Below are 14180 nucleotides of genomic sequence, written 5' to 3'. Positions count from 1 at the left end.
AGAGAAAGTGCAAGGAACTGCAGCGGGCGCCCGTGAAGCATCACGTCTGTCTGCTATTTAGGGCAGGTTTCACTAAGCAAAACACCCAAGAGCCCCCCGCAGAACCGGCCACAACTGTCCCAGGAACGTGGGGGGCTGCTGAGCCGCCCCTGCCCGCACACAGCCGAGGGCACGAGGTGTCTGTGGGGCAGGCTGGGGTTACATCTCCGCAGGTACAGCAGGTACAGGGATAGTGTTTAGGCAAGGGGGCTGCCCTAGTGGCAGCCCCAGAGGGACGCTGCATAGTAGGCAGCGGTTAGGAGGAGTGACACCGGACCGTAACAGTGTGGTGACCTGGGCATGTAAAGAAACTAGAGCTCAGTGTGGCAGCAAGACAACCCAAAGGGTTCCACTCTGCTTTTCCAGGCCACAGAATGGGCCAGCGTGTCCCCGAGCAAGGACGGGGAGGGATCGGCACACACCCGGGACAGCTGGCCCAGAAGGGTCCCAAAATCCCACACATCAAAGCTTCTATGCTTCTCTCCAAGCCCAGAGGAACTTCATCACCTGGTGGATGAGCTCTAAAGCAGAGACCACAGCTACCAACCCCCCCTCCGGGATCTTTTTGTTAGGGACTAAATCATGGCAGCCTGAAGCTCCTGCCTGGAGGCACCGACAGGCCTGTGCCGGGGGCAGCTCTGCTCGGGGCCGGTGGCTGCAGGGCTGCCCTAGCACACCGCGGGGCCCTGGGCCGGCACCGTGCTGCCCACCGGCACCGAGCAGCCCTGCCTGTCGGAGCCCGGGAAGCCTGCCACTCCTGAGCAGCAGAGCCTCTCCCGGGGCATAAGGCCTGGCATCCTCTCCTGTGGGGGACGTCTGATGGTAGATCTCAACCTCTCTTCGTGCAATAGTTCAGTCTGTCTCTTTGTGTGCGTATATTATGTGCACACAGTTCTCCACCACTAAATTCCTGCACCCCAGCCTCCTGAGTAATCATCCACACCCACCTCTTCAACACCAAAATATTCCTCGCGCCACAACAGCAAACCATCGCTGGCCTGCCACCTCCTCCTGGCTGGCTGAGAGACAGAGAACATTTGGGAGAAGTGAGGGGTGGGAAGAGAGGAAACAACAAACAAGCCAGGCAAGAGCTTCGCTTCCCACGGCATTCTGCCTCCACGAGCCACTCGCTCCCTCTCCAGCAGCCTGCTTGGTCCCAACGGGTGATCCACCAGGCAGTGGAACCGCTGCTGGCCACCCCGATTTTGCACCCGCTGCCCGGAGCAATTGCCCTCCTTTCTGCTTGTCCTTTTGGATGCTCTTGCCAGGGGATCTTGTGATGGTTATTCGCTTTGTGATCAATTCAAAGGCCACTCACTCCCTGATCACCGTTCCCTGCCAGCTCTGCTGGCAACATGAGCAAATGGCAGCTTCAACCACAGGGAATATCATAGGGCTGACGGCATCCATCCCTCTCAGCCCGGCCCGGACAGGTTCTCTGCCCCAGTATAACAGCATCCTTGGAAATCACGACAGGCAGCAACTACTGACAGCTGCTGAGACCAGCTCTGCTCCCATCCCCCCCAGCGATCAGGGAGAAGGTAACATCACACGAACAGATTACAATTGTGCTAGCGGTGAAGCCAACCTTCTGATCTACAGAAATGATAATAAATAATAAAATAACATCATAACTTAAGATCTGTGTGTAGTCCAGCTACAAAAATTTAAAAATATGGGATAATTTAACTCATACAATACTGCTCTCTGTATAAGTAAGACATTTTCCTTCATTTTGCCGTGAGGCTATAAATTACCACAGTTAAATTCAAACCAATATTTTAACATAAAATGTAAACAAACAAAGCAACAGAAGTACCTGTCCATGGTCCATTCCTGCCATTCATCTCAGGCTGGTGTGCCAGTCTGCAGAGCAGCACCCAGCAGCGCGGCCGTGTGCCACACGCGTGGTGCAGCCGCGCCAGCCGGCACGCCAGGAAGGGCAGAGTGAAAGCTCTTGCAGGGGGACATCAACTAAGGTAGGGGGGGAACCGTGCTCTATCATTTTGTTCTCTTTAAATATTGACTTAGAAGAGTAGTGTTTGAAGGGAAGGCACTATGAGTTCTATCAGAAAACAAATTTTTCTCATCTGCCAATGCCTCGGCCTGTCACATACCAGTTCTATCCTCACTTTCACCTGCAGCGTTTCAGCCTGAAGGAGAAACAGAGGCCTCAGGGTACACCCAAGACACAGCTACCATCAGGATTCCTTGTGCAACCTGTTTTGCACAAAGCCTGACATGAAGGGCAGGCAGCTGTTAATGCTTTCAAGAATGTACAGTGAATAAGGAGACGGAGCAGGGCTAATGCTCTTATCTAGGCCAGTGATTCCCAGTCTTCCCCCTCAACACACAGCTCTCTGCTGGTTATCGACGCTGTTGTAGGTGAGAGACTGCTTCTCCAAGTCCAGTACAGGCATCTCCAGTTTCCTCCCCAGAAGAGTGCTCAGGCTCTGCAGAATGTGCTTTCCACGGTTTGCAAGTTCTTGCTTTTCCAACACTGATTTGATTGATTTCTTTGACTGACTGAAACAGGCAGGAGGTAAGAGGAGGAAGTAAACTGGGAAATGGCACACTGCATCTGAAAGAGGTTTCCCTGCTCAACTGGAGATCGACACTGCCAGAGTGAAGCAAGGATGATGTTAAGAAGTGCTCTTATACCAATTCTCGAGAGGACGAGGTTAGAATACATTTGCAGGATCTCACAACAAAATGCTGATTAAAAAAGAAACTAAAAATCCTTCAAATATAACCCACTATTACATTCCTGGGGATGTATCGACTCAGAAGACCCTGGATGCTAGCACCTCAGTACCAATTTTCTCCAGGAACATGTCCACCTTCTGATTAAAAATGACCCAGCTGGTTATACTGAATATGCTTTGTTCACAGGTTACCCTATAGTAAGGTCTTTTTATGCTTCCTCATTTGATAAGACTGAGTGGTTTAGTTTTCTTGATCTGTTCTCCAATCTTCAGGGCCACGAGGCCTGGTCCCCTGTGAAAGCAGCAAGAGAATCCCCCTGCATTTGTACACAAAGCTGTCCAGGCAGGACTCCCAGGATGTTTCTCTGTAATGTGCTTGCTTTCTGAACGTGGTTTGTTTTTGTTTTTGTTTTTTTTTTTGCAACAAGTCTGTGTGTCTATAAATACAATCCACTCTTTACAGTAAAAAGTGTTAAAATGTCAAAAAAATAAATATCCATGTTACAGTAACTAGATTATTCAATAAAATACATCCCTGCCATTCTTGATTGAAATGCTCAAAGAGAATTAATTTCATTTGGACATTTTCCAGAGATTCGGGTTATTGCAAATCACTCCTGGGGTGGGAAGGAGAAGCATCTTCTCTTCCTGTAAAGTGTGATGAGGGGAATGAAGTGGAATCTCAGGGAAATCAAAATGCCAGTATCAGGAAGCTTTGGGGGAGATATGTATTACCAAGTAGCAGAGCTGCAGGGCTTATTGGTCCTGACCGTGGCATCAGAACACTCCCCTTCAGAAGAGTCACAGTCTGATTCTCCAAACTGTGCTGGGTTCTGCAAAGCAAAAGGAAAGGAGGAGACCTGAGCAACATTCCTGTACTGCAGATCAACCACACCATCCCAATCTGTCTCAGCAGACAGGCAAAGGTCACCACCAGCGGAGAAGGAGAGATTGGCAGCGCACAGGAGATAGCAACAGCACACAATCGCCCTACCAAAGGTCACTTGTCTCTCCTCAAACAGGGGACAGCAGAAAAATAGCTGGTCAGAGCGCTACCAAACACAGAGTTACGATAAAATGGGGCAGCAGGCTCCATTCTACCCCTCCCGAACAATTGAAAGACAATAAAAAGAAGGAAATCATCCCAGCTTCATCAGCAAGACTGCCAATGGATAAGTTTGAGGCAGACAGTTTATATCCATTCTATTTCATTATCTACCTCATGTGCTGTTTTTTACCCCACTTAATGCAACTGCAAATCTGATGGCCTCCCAATATCTCACTCATCTTGACTGGCAAATTACATTCCGTTTTGTTTGTGCTGCTTTTCCCCATCTATTCCTCTGGTTAAGTATGAGAAAGACTGGGTATTTAAGCTGTTACTTTGTTTTAGTACATCTGCCACAGCATTTCCTAGGCAGTCAGCCAACTTTCTGGCCTTTGGATTCCTTTTCATAACATTTTATTACTTATTTTTTTACTCAATAGAAGGAAGAGGGATAAGTGAACGTACAACTCACCTCACAGCTGTGTTCATCTGCACAAAGTTTGCCCAGAGACATCTGAGTCTTGACTCTCCGCACAGCACACTCTTTGTCTGAAAGCCCATCAGACTGGGTGGAGATTTCAATGGGGATCTCTGGAGTCTGGGACAACATGTCCTCCAGCTTCTCAGCCAGCTCATCTTCCAGCTTGGTAGCCAGCTCATCCGGGCTGTTCGAATGATCGCTTGTGTTCCCCTCCTCTCCGTCTGACACAGAGAAGTTCTCCGAGCTGAAGGTTGAGTAGGACTGGCAGCTGCTAATGCAGCGGTGAGGTCTGCAGACAGGAGAGTGGTTCAGCGTTCAGTTTGTATCACAGTGCCTCTGATTGCAAAGAACTTCCCTGGGTGCTGCGTCCAGCCACTCTGCTATACCTGGCTTAACCAGACCCCACTCCTGGTGCCCACTCTGCCCTGGGTGAGCCCATTCCCAGGAGTCCACTGCCAGCTAGAAAAGCGACAGCTTCTCACGCACCTTCTCACTGCACAGAGTAAGAACGAGCTGTGCACCAGCACAAGGCTACAGTCTGAACACAAGGAACTGCTTCTGGGATGCAGCAGGGGTACAAACCAGGCAGCTTGCTTTTGAGACATGTATCACAATCCAAACCCTCGCCACCTTAGTAGTGTAGTGAATGCAGAGTGGCTGCTACAAGTTTACACAGGTTCCCCTGGCAAACCTCATCTTGCTTCCTGAGCACGCAATGCAGAGCAGATTTTTGCATCTGTACTTTTAACCGGCATCTTCAGCACAAGAGGAACAGGGCTTGTTCCCTGTGACAGGCAGCCCAGGCCACTCAGTACTGTTCTCCCTAGCCGGTACCACCCTGGCACAGAGCACACAATACTCCCTGGTTGCTTCTCCACACTGGGCTACAGGCTTGATCCTTCCAAAAATGTCTTTGAGCAAAACAGGTTCTATTCCTGGAAAAGGTTTTACATCAACTCTCCGAGAGCAAGAGCCTCTTCCCACCCTAAGAACACATCTCCAGCTGAGTCATAACTCATCTGCAAGGCTGGCAGCAAGAGCTCTGCAAAATGTTGTGCTGCCTTTCACATCTTGGAGCTATGGAAATCTACTACCTTTTGAATGATTTATTTCAAGACCTGCATCTTTAAATTCATCCGTTCTTATATGGTCTTCTCTGCTACATTCTGGTATTAGCTGATCTGCCCTAGAGGATATTTTCTTTAACAGTTCTTTTTCTAAAAGAAAGGTTGTACTGTAGGGTTCGAGCTAATTCAGCTGGGAACACCGGCATCACCTGGCAGTGATCCAAACAGCCAGACCAGAATTTAGGTATGTGTGCTCAAAAAATAAGCTCAGAGTTACTTGAATGTGGAAATCGCCTCATGCCAGGATTCAACAGTAATGGTACAAAGTATCAGTTGACAGAACACGCCAGGAGACCCACAACAGGTCATCACAATGAATTCAGGAAGAGGAAATTTGTCTTCCAAGTTAGTAAATCACAGTAGAAGCAACAATCGCACAAGACCCATATGAGTCAGAAAACTCATATGGTCCAGCGTTCTGTCTCCAACCGTAGGCTGGAAGAAATAATCTGGGAAAAGTATGAGAACAGGGTGTGCAGACAGAGCCTGCTTTCTCCTGGCATAGCTTCCCGGTTTGTACCGTTCAGCAAATCAGACTCCTGAGTTGCAGATCAGACCTGGATGACAGACTGCTAACAGCCACTGATGGATCTACACTCCATAAATCTAACACCTATGACTTGTTTATGTTTTGATTTCCACAGTATACCTTGACAATGAGCTCCATATCTGAAAATGTTTTGGATGGAAAAAGCGCTTCCTTGTGCTCATTTTAAACCCTGTTTGCTTCACTAAGTGTCCCTAACATGAATGTAAGGAATCATTCCTTCTCTGTTTTCTCCACATACATTGCAATTTCATGCACCTCTAGGATCGCCTCTCCTGCTCATTTCTCATGGATTTAATCTCTTCTTCTATGGAAACCATCTCTAAGCATTCTTGTCACACATCTCAGTACCTTTTCAAAATTTACCATGGTCATTGAGCTCGGGCAATGAAGGTGGCATTTAGGATTCAAGCTGCAGGTGTGCCATCAATTTATACAACAGCAGACAAGCTTTTATTTTCTTCTTTGCTCCTCTCCTAACGACCTTTAACCTACTTGCCCACAGGATCACTTCTGCACTTTAAGCAGCTGCTTTCATAAAGGTACGGCACCAATTCCATGTCGTCTTTCCCAAGCACAAGACTGTAAAGCTATTACACAGGCTTAGGTAGGAATGCCCCCTCAAGTCTTATTTCACCGGCAAGACCATCAAATTTGATCTGCCATGTTGTCACCTAGCTCTTCAATCCTATTTGAATTCAACTACAAAGGTGCTGGAGTCTGCCCCACTGCAGCAACAGTTAATAAACAGCATTTGAAAGGGTCCACAAAGGGTCCCAACATCCAGTAAGTCTGATTCTGGTGGTGCAGTAGCTTATTTTTATAGGCTGAATAACGTGATCAAGCTGTGCTACAAACAGCCTGCAGCGGAAAAGCTATACTAGAAAGAACATCTCAGAACAGGCTGAAAACAGTGAGTGAACAGGAGGGATCAGCTGAGGGTGGACGGGATGCACTGAACATGATTCTGTTCTTTTGCTGTCACCTTCCACAGTGGCAATGCTTGTGTGCAGCTGCTAAGACAGTTCTCCTCCTGCATTTTATCCCACCAAAGAGATTAGAGTGAATTCACCTTTTACCTTTGTCTACGAGGAAACTCCACTTCACTGTCTACTTCGCCCTCTTCCTCTTCTGAAGAGTCATCACCGCTCTGGCAGAAAACAAGGGCAAGAATCGTATCACGCTTGTGAAAGAACAAACATGCAATGACATGGCTGCCCCTTGGTCCTCCAGGACAAAGTCACTGTGTCAATGGGCTGCAACAATCTAGACAAGAAAAATAACCTGCACTGACTCAAACATCTTCTTACCAGGAGATTATTTCAGGCAGTCTTAATGCTGCCATTTCTGAATTTGGAGTAACTGACTTTGAAATACACTGGAGTAATTTAGCAGGCACTGAGTACATAAAGTTCCGGATTTTTACAGAAGCAAATCAAGTAATTAGTATCATACTGAAATCCATATAAATTATTGAGCTGACCTGGCACTCAGCTTTATGACTTCAACCCTCTTCTACACAAGCCCATCACAGAGCAGGATGGGGATGGCACAGCCTTTGCTGGTGGGTTTCACCAACTAGGAAAACTTGAGTTTAGTTCCATTCTCTATTTCAGTGAGCACAGAGCCTTCTGTTTTCCTTTTCCCATCCAAATCCACCCCCCGCGCTCTTGGTTTTTACACATCCTTCTACGCCCTGCCACCTGCCACCCCCTGGTTCAGCCTCTATCTGACCCCATCCCCTTGTAATACGAGGTCCTCCTCCCTCCATTCTGGGCCAAAATCACACTCTTTGTCTGGTACTTATCCTCTTTTCCTCCACTTTTCCACCCAGGCCCAGTTTTCCTGCTCTTTGAACTCTACTCAGACTGGTTCCTACTTCTCTCACCACCTGGACAGAAGCAGGAAGAATGAACAGGAACTGCTTCCATACAACTGTGCTGAAACACCTTTTGACCCTTGCAAAATCCTCACAAAATACATAAGAATTATGACTTCCAGTCAAGGGCGACAGTTCCTGGCAGGTGCAACAAAAGGCATGTCCCCAAGACCATGGCAAATGATGAATTTCTGTTCCAGGGCACAGCAGAGCTACAGATTCTCAATGAAACTTTACTCATTTAACATCACCAAAAACATGCCAAACCAAAACCCCTTCCTTTGTTTTGAGAAAGGCCTGAAAACATTTTGAGACTGTTTCAAGAACAAAAATTCAGTTTCAGCTCAAACAAAAAGTGGCTAAATTGCAAGCAGCAGAACCGGGCCCTATCAGAACCACATCTGACAACCCTCATTATTGGCAGTATGCTCCAATATGCCTACGGTACTTTTCAATAAAATTAACTTCAAAAGTATGTCCAGATCACAAAGCAAAGTTCAAAGAGGCATGATTTCTTCGAGAAAAAGTTGTACATGTAACTCCACTGCTATGTGCGTGGGAAACATGGTTTTGCCACTATCCCGTATCCAGACACTAGCCTATGCTACACACCTTTTGCTGGAGAGGGGAAAGAGCAGCAAGCTTTGCGTGTTTTTTTATTCAAATCACTATGCTTTGTCCTTACCTTTTGAAGGAGTCTTGCTTTGCAAGGTAGCACTGAGGAAGCCATGTGCTGGGGAGTGCCTAAGGCAGATGCTGACTTAGAGCTGCTGAAACCCTCCTCCTCCATCTTCTCAATGAACTGCGCGTTTTCGTATAGGGAAGCAGATGTTGGTGATTGAGAATGGCTCATCCCTGTTTCAACGGATGACATCTGTACCTGACCACTGTCCTCGTCCCTGCACTGAAGACAGGAATCATACGGATCTGTTTTGCAACACTCCCAATGATCAGCTTTGCTTTCTTTGCTCTCCAGATTCCTTCGGCAATCTGCTTCCATGGCAGTGGAGATGAGGTCGGGGCTGGACCCAGACATCCGCCTTTGCGCGTGGTTACTGAGAGGGCTCCGCAGCGCTGCTGCAGGGCCAAAGTACCTTAAGTTGTTTGCGCAGTTGGCAATATCTTGTCCGTGGGCATGAAGCCGTGAGTGATGGCCATGGGGATGGCTGTGGCCAGGTTGCTGCGGGAGGCCGGGATGATGAGAATGATTATGAGGTGGAGGTGCATCATCTTGCACTGGCTGGTTTTTCAAGATCCCTGCAAAATCATTGTAGCTGCCTTTGCTGTTCCCTCGGCGGTGACGTGGCTTACTGCGGTAGCGGCTTTTGCCACTCAGTGTTGACATTTTGGGACTTCCTGAGACTGGTGAGCCATTGGATGCTGCTTCCGCGCTGGGTATGCCCTCTGACTTCAGTAGATCTGGCCTGAGGGACAGTCAGCAGAAGTTATGCATTAAACCACAAACTAAGAAATTACATCGGCTCGGAGCCAGGATGAAGAGCCAGCTGTAGCCACAAGCACACTCTGCTTTCTAAAATCTACAGGCTTTTCTCCCCTTCAGCTGTTTAACGTCTGCATTTAGTTTCCTTTGATTGTCTCTACTCAACGTCCTTTCCGTTTAGCCCATCATGCTCTACACTCCTTTCTTGCTGCTTTTTCCAATATCTGTCACATACTGTCCTTTTTCCGCTCTTATTTTGATGTTCTGCTCCCAAAATAGCTCCCTCCTAAGACCTTGGTGTCGGGCATGTCTCTTACTATGTGCATATACAATGCTCAGCGCAATTGGGTCCCAATCTGCTGATGCTTATCAGCCTGCTCATTTCAGAGGCATATGTGGATATTAATTCAGAAGTGATTATTCATTGTTAATCAAGACTCTCTTAACTCCCAGAAATCCCAGAAAAGGGAAAAATAAAATAGACACCTCCTCTGAAAAAAAGTATCTCACTTTCTGAAAGTCACGCAGAAGAGAACTAGCTGAAAGGACAGCACGAATTCCCAAATCTCAAACCCCAATTTAATTCCTCAACAGTGAATCCATCCTCCCTGAGGACTGGCTGATTTCCATAATCCCTCACCCTGCTTATTCCATTCAAGTCAAGGATGACCTAACTGCTCTCTGCTTGGTCAGTCAGGAGTTTGAGAAGACACATTAGACACCTCCTTGTCAAAGCACCATCATCTATGGAAAAACTCATATGGACCAAACTGTTCCAAGAGGGCTGCCCAGGTAGAAGGGATGGCAGGATTCATCTCTTTTATCTTCAGAATTAAACAATCATGGTTCTGAGGGTCAGACCAGGCCCAACACCAAGCACCCCTTTGGCCTGTCCTGCATTTTGTCGGGCTAACAGGGACGCAAGCTGCCTGCTCATCTCAGCGAGGATCTACCGCTGGTTCCTGGCACAGAACGACGTTGTTACTTCTTACCGTTTAGTCTGGCTGCCTGGTTTATGGGAGACCCCTTTCCTCTTCATCAGCTTCTCCACTGTATTGGGGTGGATTATGGGTCTAACTGGGTGGCGTTTGTAAGTCCCAGGGTATTTTTTTTCCACTGCTTGTTCCCTCCTGAAATGTTGGGAAAGAAAAAAAAAAAACCAACAAAAAAACCAAACAAACAAAAAGCCAGATCAGTTCTCTCTTTATCCAACTGCAGCTCCTGCTGGACAGAAACACAGCTCTGCTGTGAGCACACTGCGTGCCTGTTTCTCAGCTATGGCTGGGTGCAACACAACATGCTGTTCTGCAAAAGGACATAGCGATTTTCTAAATTGTCTGCAGAGATCAGGCAGTTGGAAGAGGGCCCTGGCACCCAGTCCAGAAACAGCACTGCTTTTCTCTTTACAAAGGTGCCAAAGGATATGCCAACACCAAATGGAAAAGGTGCCTTTCTCCCAGTCAGTAAACACTGGGTAAAGACATATACACTAAACAATCTGCAGCAATCTACTCTTAAGGGTCCTGTCTCTGCTTGCCAGCACTTTCTTTACCCTGTAAGTTTTTCAGAGGACACTAAATCTACAAGTAACGCTATGCTGTTTAGAAATTAAGCGCTGTTTTGTCTCTCCTGTATGCATATTGCCACGTGCACAGCATGCCATTATGCCCAGAGATACATACTTTATGAGCTCCTTCTCACGGACCTCCAGCTGCAGCATAATAGCACTGAGCTCCATGTATAAGTTGTTGGCTCGCTCCAGCTTCCTCTCATAGTGTTCGCGGATATCCAATGCATGCCTGAAAAACAGAAAAGTCATTATTCCACAGTCTGATATCTGCGGATCAAGAGAGAAGAATAAGGAAAAGTATGGGTGCTTTAGGAAAGAGCCTTCCAAAATTCAAATTTGTCAGCTGCATTGCACAGAAGCCTAGACAGAGTTAACAGTGAATGACGGTTAAGAGCCTGATACAGCAATGAATCATGATATGCTTTTGAAAGTGTTGAACAGTCTCAAAAGATGGCAAAGCTTCTCACTAAAGAAGCTGCAAATGCCTCACACGCATCCACAAGCCCGTTAGCCAAGCCCTGATCATCCTGTTTGCAAAGAAAAGGGGATAAGTTAGCTTCTAAGAAGCAGGGAAAGAAGTCATTCGTATTTCATAAAAGGCAATATGCCCCTACAGCTACAGTAAAGTTGCAGAAGACATCTTGAACCACAGCTGAAAGATGAGACCATCAAAAGCTCCCAATGGCTAGGGAACACTGATCAACAACTGCGTCAAACTGCCTGAACAAGGTTTCCTTTCGTTTCGCAGCTTTGACACAGAACTGCTATTTGGTATTTTATGTTTCTGTGTCATACACATATTTGCAAATTTGTTACGCAGCAGAAAACACTTTCTTAAATAAACATTCACCTTTCGTTTTTAAGTTGGTCTAATATTCAAAATTAATTTCAGTGGGCTGATAAATTGGAGTGTGTTCACTCCTCTGGAAATAACAAATTCAAAGAAAGTTATCAGGGCAGGGAAAGCTCACAGCAAACTGCAAGATGCATTTTCCACTGAGGTGGATGTACCTGCTGCAGTGCTGTTATCGCAAACATCAAAACTCAGGCAGGAATATTCCCTGGCAAACACACAAGCTTTTGCCTGTCTTGCCTAGAGCAAACTGTTCAGACTGTCAAAGAGCAGGGACGCTTTCCACTGTTTCTCTCTCTCTAGCTTTTCATCAGCCAAGCAACACTCAAGGCCTAGGGCAGGCCTGTGGGAACTTCAGTTTCTGGACTCACAAGGCATTTAGGCTGCTGCAATTTAAGCCACCAGGAATACCGAGTCCTGTTTTGGAGTCCTCAGTACAAGAGGAGCATGAGAACAGTCAGGGGCTGGAGCACATGCCCTGTGAAGAGAAGCTGAGGGAGCTGGGGTCATTTCGCTGGATAAGAGAAGGCTGGATGGAAAAAGTGAGCAGTGAACATAAAAGACCATCAACAGACCTCAGTTCTTCTCTTCGACGACGAATCAATTCTTCATCTAGCCGGTGGATACAAGTTCCTTCACTTTTAATTTTCTCAAAATGTTTCTTCACTTCTTCTCTCCATTCAGCCTAGGAAAGCAATTTACTTTTAGGTATCTGTAGAATTTGGATCTCCAGTTGCACCAAAGAAAAATTCTTGGGCAACACTGTGTCTGCAGAAAATTACAGGTTTGGGTTAAAAACGTGGTTTTGTTAGCTGAATTATTTTGGGCAGCATCATTGCAGCATGTTTACTATCAGCATTTTCAAATGCATGTTTACTATCAGCATTTTCAAATGCTATTTCCAATTCTGTGCTCCAACTAGATTCTTTAAAACATACCTGCATTTTCTAAAAAAAAAAAAAAAAATATTAAAAAAACTCCCAACACTCTTTTCGTCCTAACCCAACATTTTCTTCCCTTTTGCCCTTTAAAGTAAACAAGAAAGACTTATGATTTGGAGAGCTGTATTCATGACAATGATGACTGTCACTAGGGTGATACTAACTCTTCTTGCCCCTTGAAGCCCTGGTTCTTGCAGCTTTAAATAATTGCACCCACTTCTTCACACACACACACACACCCCAACACCCTATATAGATCTTCTATACTGGAGCCAAGGTTTCATTCTATTTCCCTCCTTGGGAGCAGACAGTAGCTTGCTGGGTAGGACTCAGAGGAATCTCTAAGAACATAATTTTAGATCTTCCCTGAAAGTCCCAGAGTCCCTTCACTGCCCTGTAACAGCTCTTTGTCCCACTGGCTGCTCTGCTTATCTTCACCATAAGTGCAACCGTTCCGCTCTCAGCAGGCTCATGGTCCCCTGTACAGCAGTACTGAGAGAACAGCTGGGAGAAGAACATCTCAAGTCAGCAGTTTCAGGGAGAAGCAAATGAGACAACACTGAGTTTCTGACTAAAGTCAGCAGATGTCTCAGTTTGTGAAAGTTTGGGTAAAAGATTTTCAAATACCCAGTTTGCTTCTCCCCAGGAATCCAGACTTTTGCGTACTCGATGCAGCCTCTGAAATCAGACCCCTGGAGCTAACTGGTGCTCTCGGACTACAGCCATTCTCCAGTTACCTGTGATTTGAAATAGGTTTCCTGAGGAGTAGCCAGCACATCAGCAGATGCGATGTCCAGGTGCATCAGTGTCTGCCGGAAGGAGGGACGATTCCGGGGCTTGCTCTGCCTGAAGTAAAACAGACAAATGTTGTTAACATTGTTGGCTTCTCCTACCCTTCTGAAAGGATTTCTCACTAGAACATAGTCTCTGAACCATGTAGCTGACAGATTAGAGCAAAGGAGGTTTCAGTTTCCTCTTTTCCTGAATATGGGTTCATTGTGCTAGGGTTGTTCTGTATTCAGTTTTTCATTTGTGATGATCTATTCTGAAGAAACCAAAGCAATGAAAATCATTTAAAATAAGAAAATGTGATTATGAAGTGAAAGATAGGATACAAACTGAAACTGTTCCTAACTTGGTAAGAAGAAACAGAGCTCAGTTCGTTATCCTATTCATTTCTGAATTTTATAATGGGAATACTTGATCTAGTAGACATGATAATTTACATTCAACAAAGCAGGGTGTTTATCAACACCAAATGTATCTGTGTTGCCACATAGTACGTGCCTGAGCCTACGCAGTGTTGTAATGCACTGAACATCTCTGTAAGATCCATTCAAGTGCAAGAACGTGTAAGTCTGAGAAGAGAGACGAGCACTCGAGCTTCAGGACTGAACCCACCAGACGTGCCGCATGGATTCAGTGCTCAGGACAAGAGCGAGCTCCTTCAGCCACCTCAGCCCTACAAACCACCCGCTTCCACTAGGTGGGGACAGCAGAGTGTGCGTCCGTCCCTGCTCCCTGCTGGGAGCTGCACACACCGCTCCCG

The 14180-nt window shown here is 46.4% G+C and overlaps 1 protein-coding gene across 5 annotated transcripts in view; it reads right to left on the bottom strand.

Moving 5' to 3' along the window:
- Positions 1-2497: 2497 nt before the first annotated feature.
- Positions 2498-14180, bottom strand: part of MAP3K13 (mitogen-activated protein kinase kinase kinase 13) — an 82438-nt gene continuing 70755 nt past the window's right edge. For 4 of the 5 annotated variants that reach the window (XM_080409743.1, XM_080409746.1, XM_080409744.1 and 1 more), the window contains 9 exons: positions 13369-13477; positions 12266-12375; positions 10950-11066; positions 10260-10397; positions 8512-9250; positions 7027-7097; positions 4265-4562; positions 3480-3577; positions 2498-3392 (listed from right to left, as the gene is read on the bottom strand). In XM_080409743.1, the coding sequence (XP_080265869.1) occupies positions 3356-3392; positions 3480-3577; positions 4265-4562; positions 7027-7097; positions 8512-9250; positions 10260-10397; positions 10950-11066; positions 12266-12375; positions 13369-13477 (1717 nt within the window). In that variant the 3' untranslated portion in view covers positions 2498-3355. Of the gene's footprint in view, positions 3578-4264; positions 4563-7026; positions 7098-8511; positions 9251-10259; positions 10398-10949; positions 11067-12265; positions 12376-13368; positions 13478-14180 lie in introns of all 5 variants that reach the window. The other variant, XM_080409747.1, reaches the window with a different exon arrangement.

Source organism: Falco punctatus, assembly GCF_963210335.1.
Source record: "Falco punctatus genome assembly, chromosome: 13".
Taxonomy (NCBI): Eukaryota; Metazoa; Chordata; class Aves; order Falconiformes; family Falconidae; genus Falco; species Falco punctatus.
Note: the sequence above shows the minus strand (reverse complement) of the source record. Positions and strands in the feature narration are given on the sequence as shown.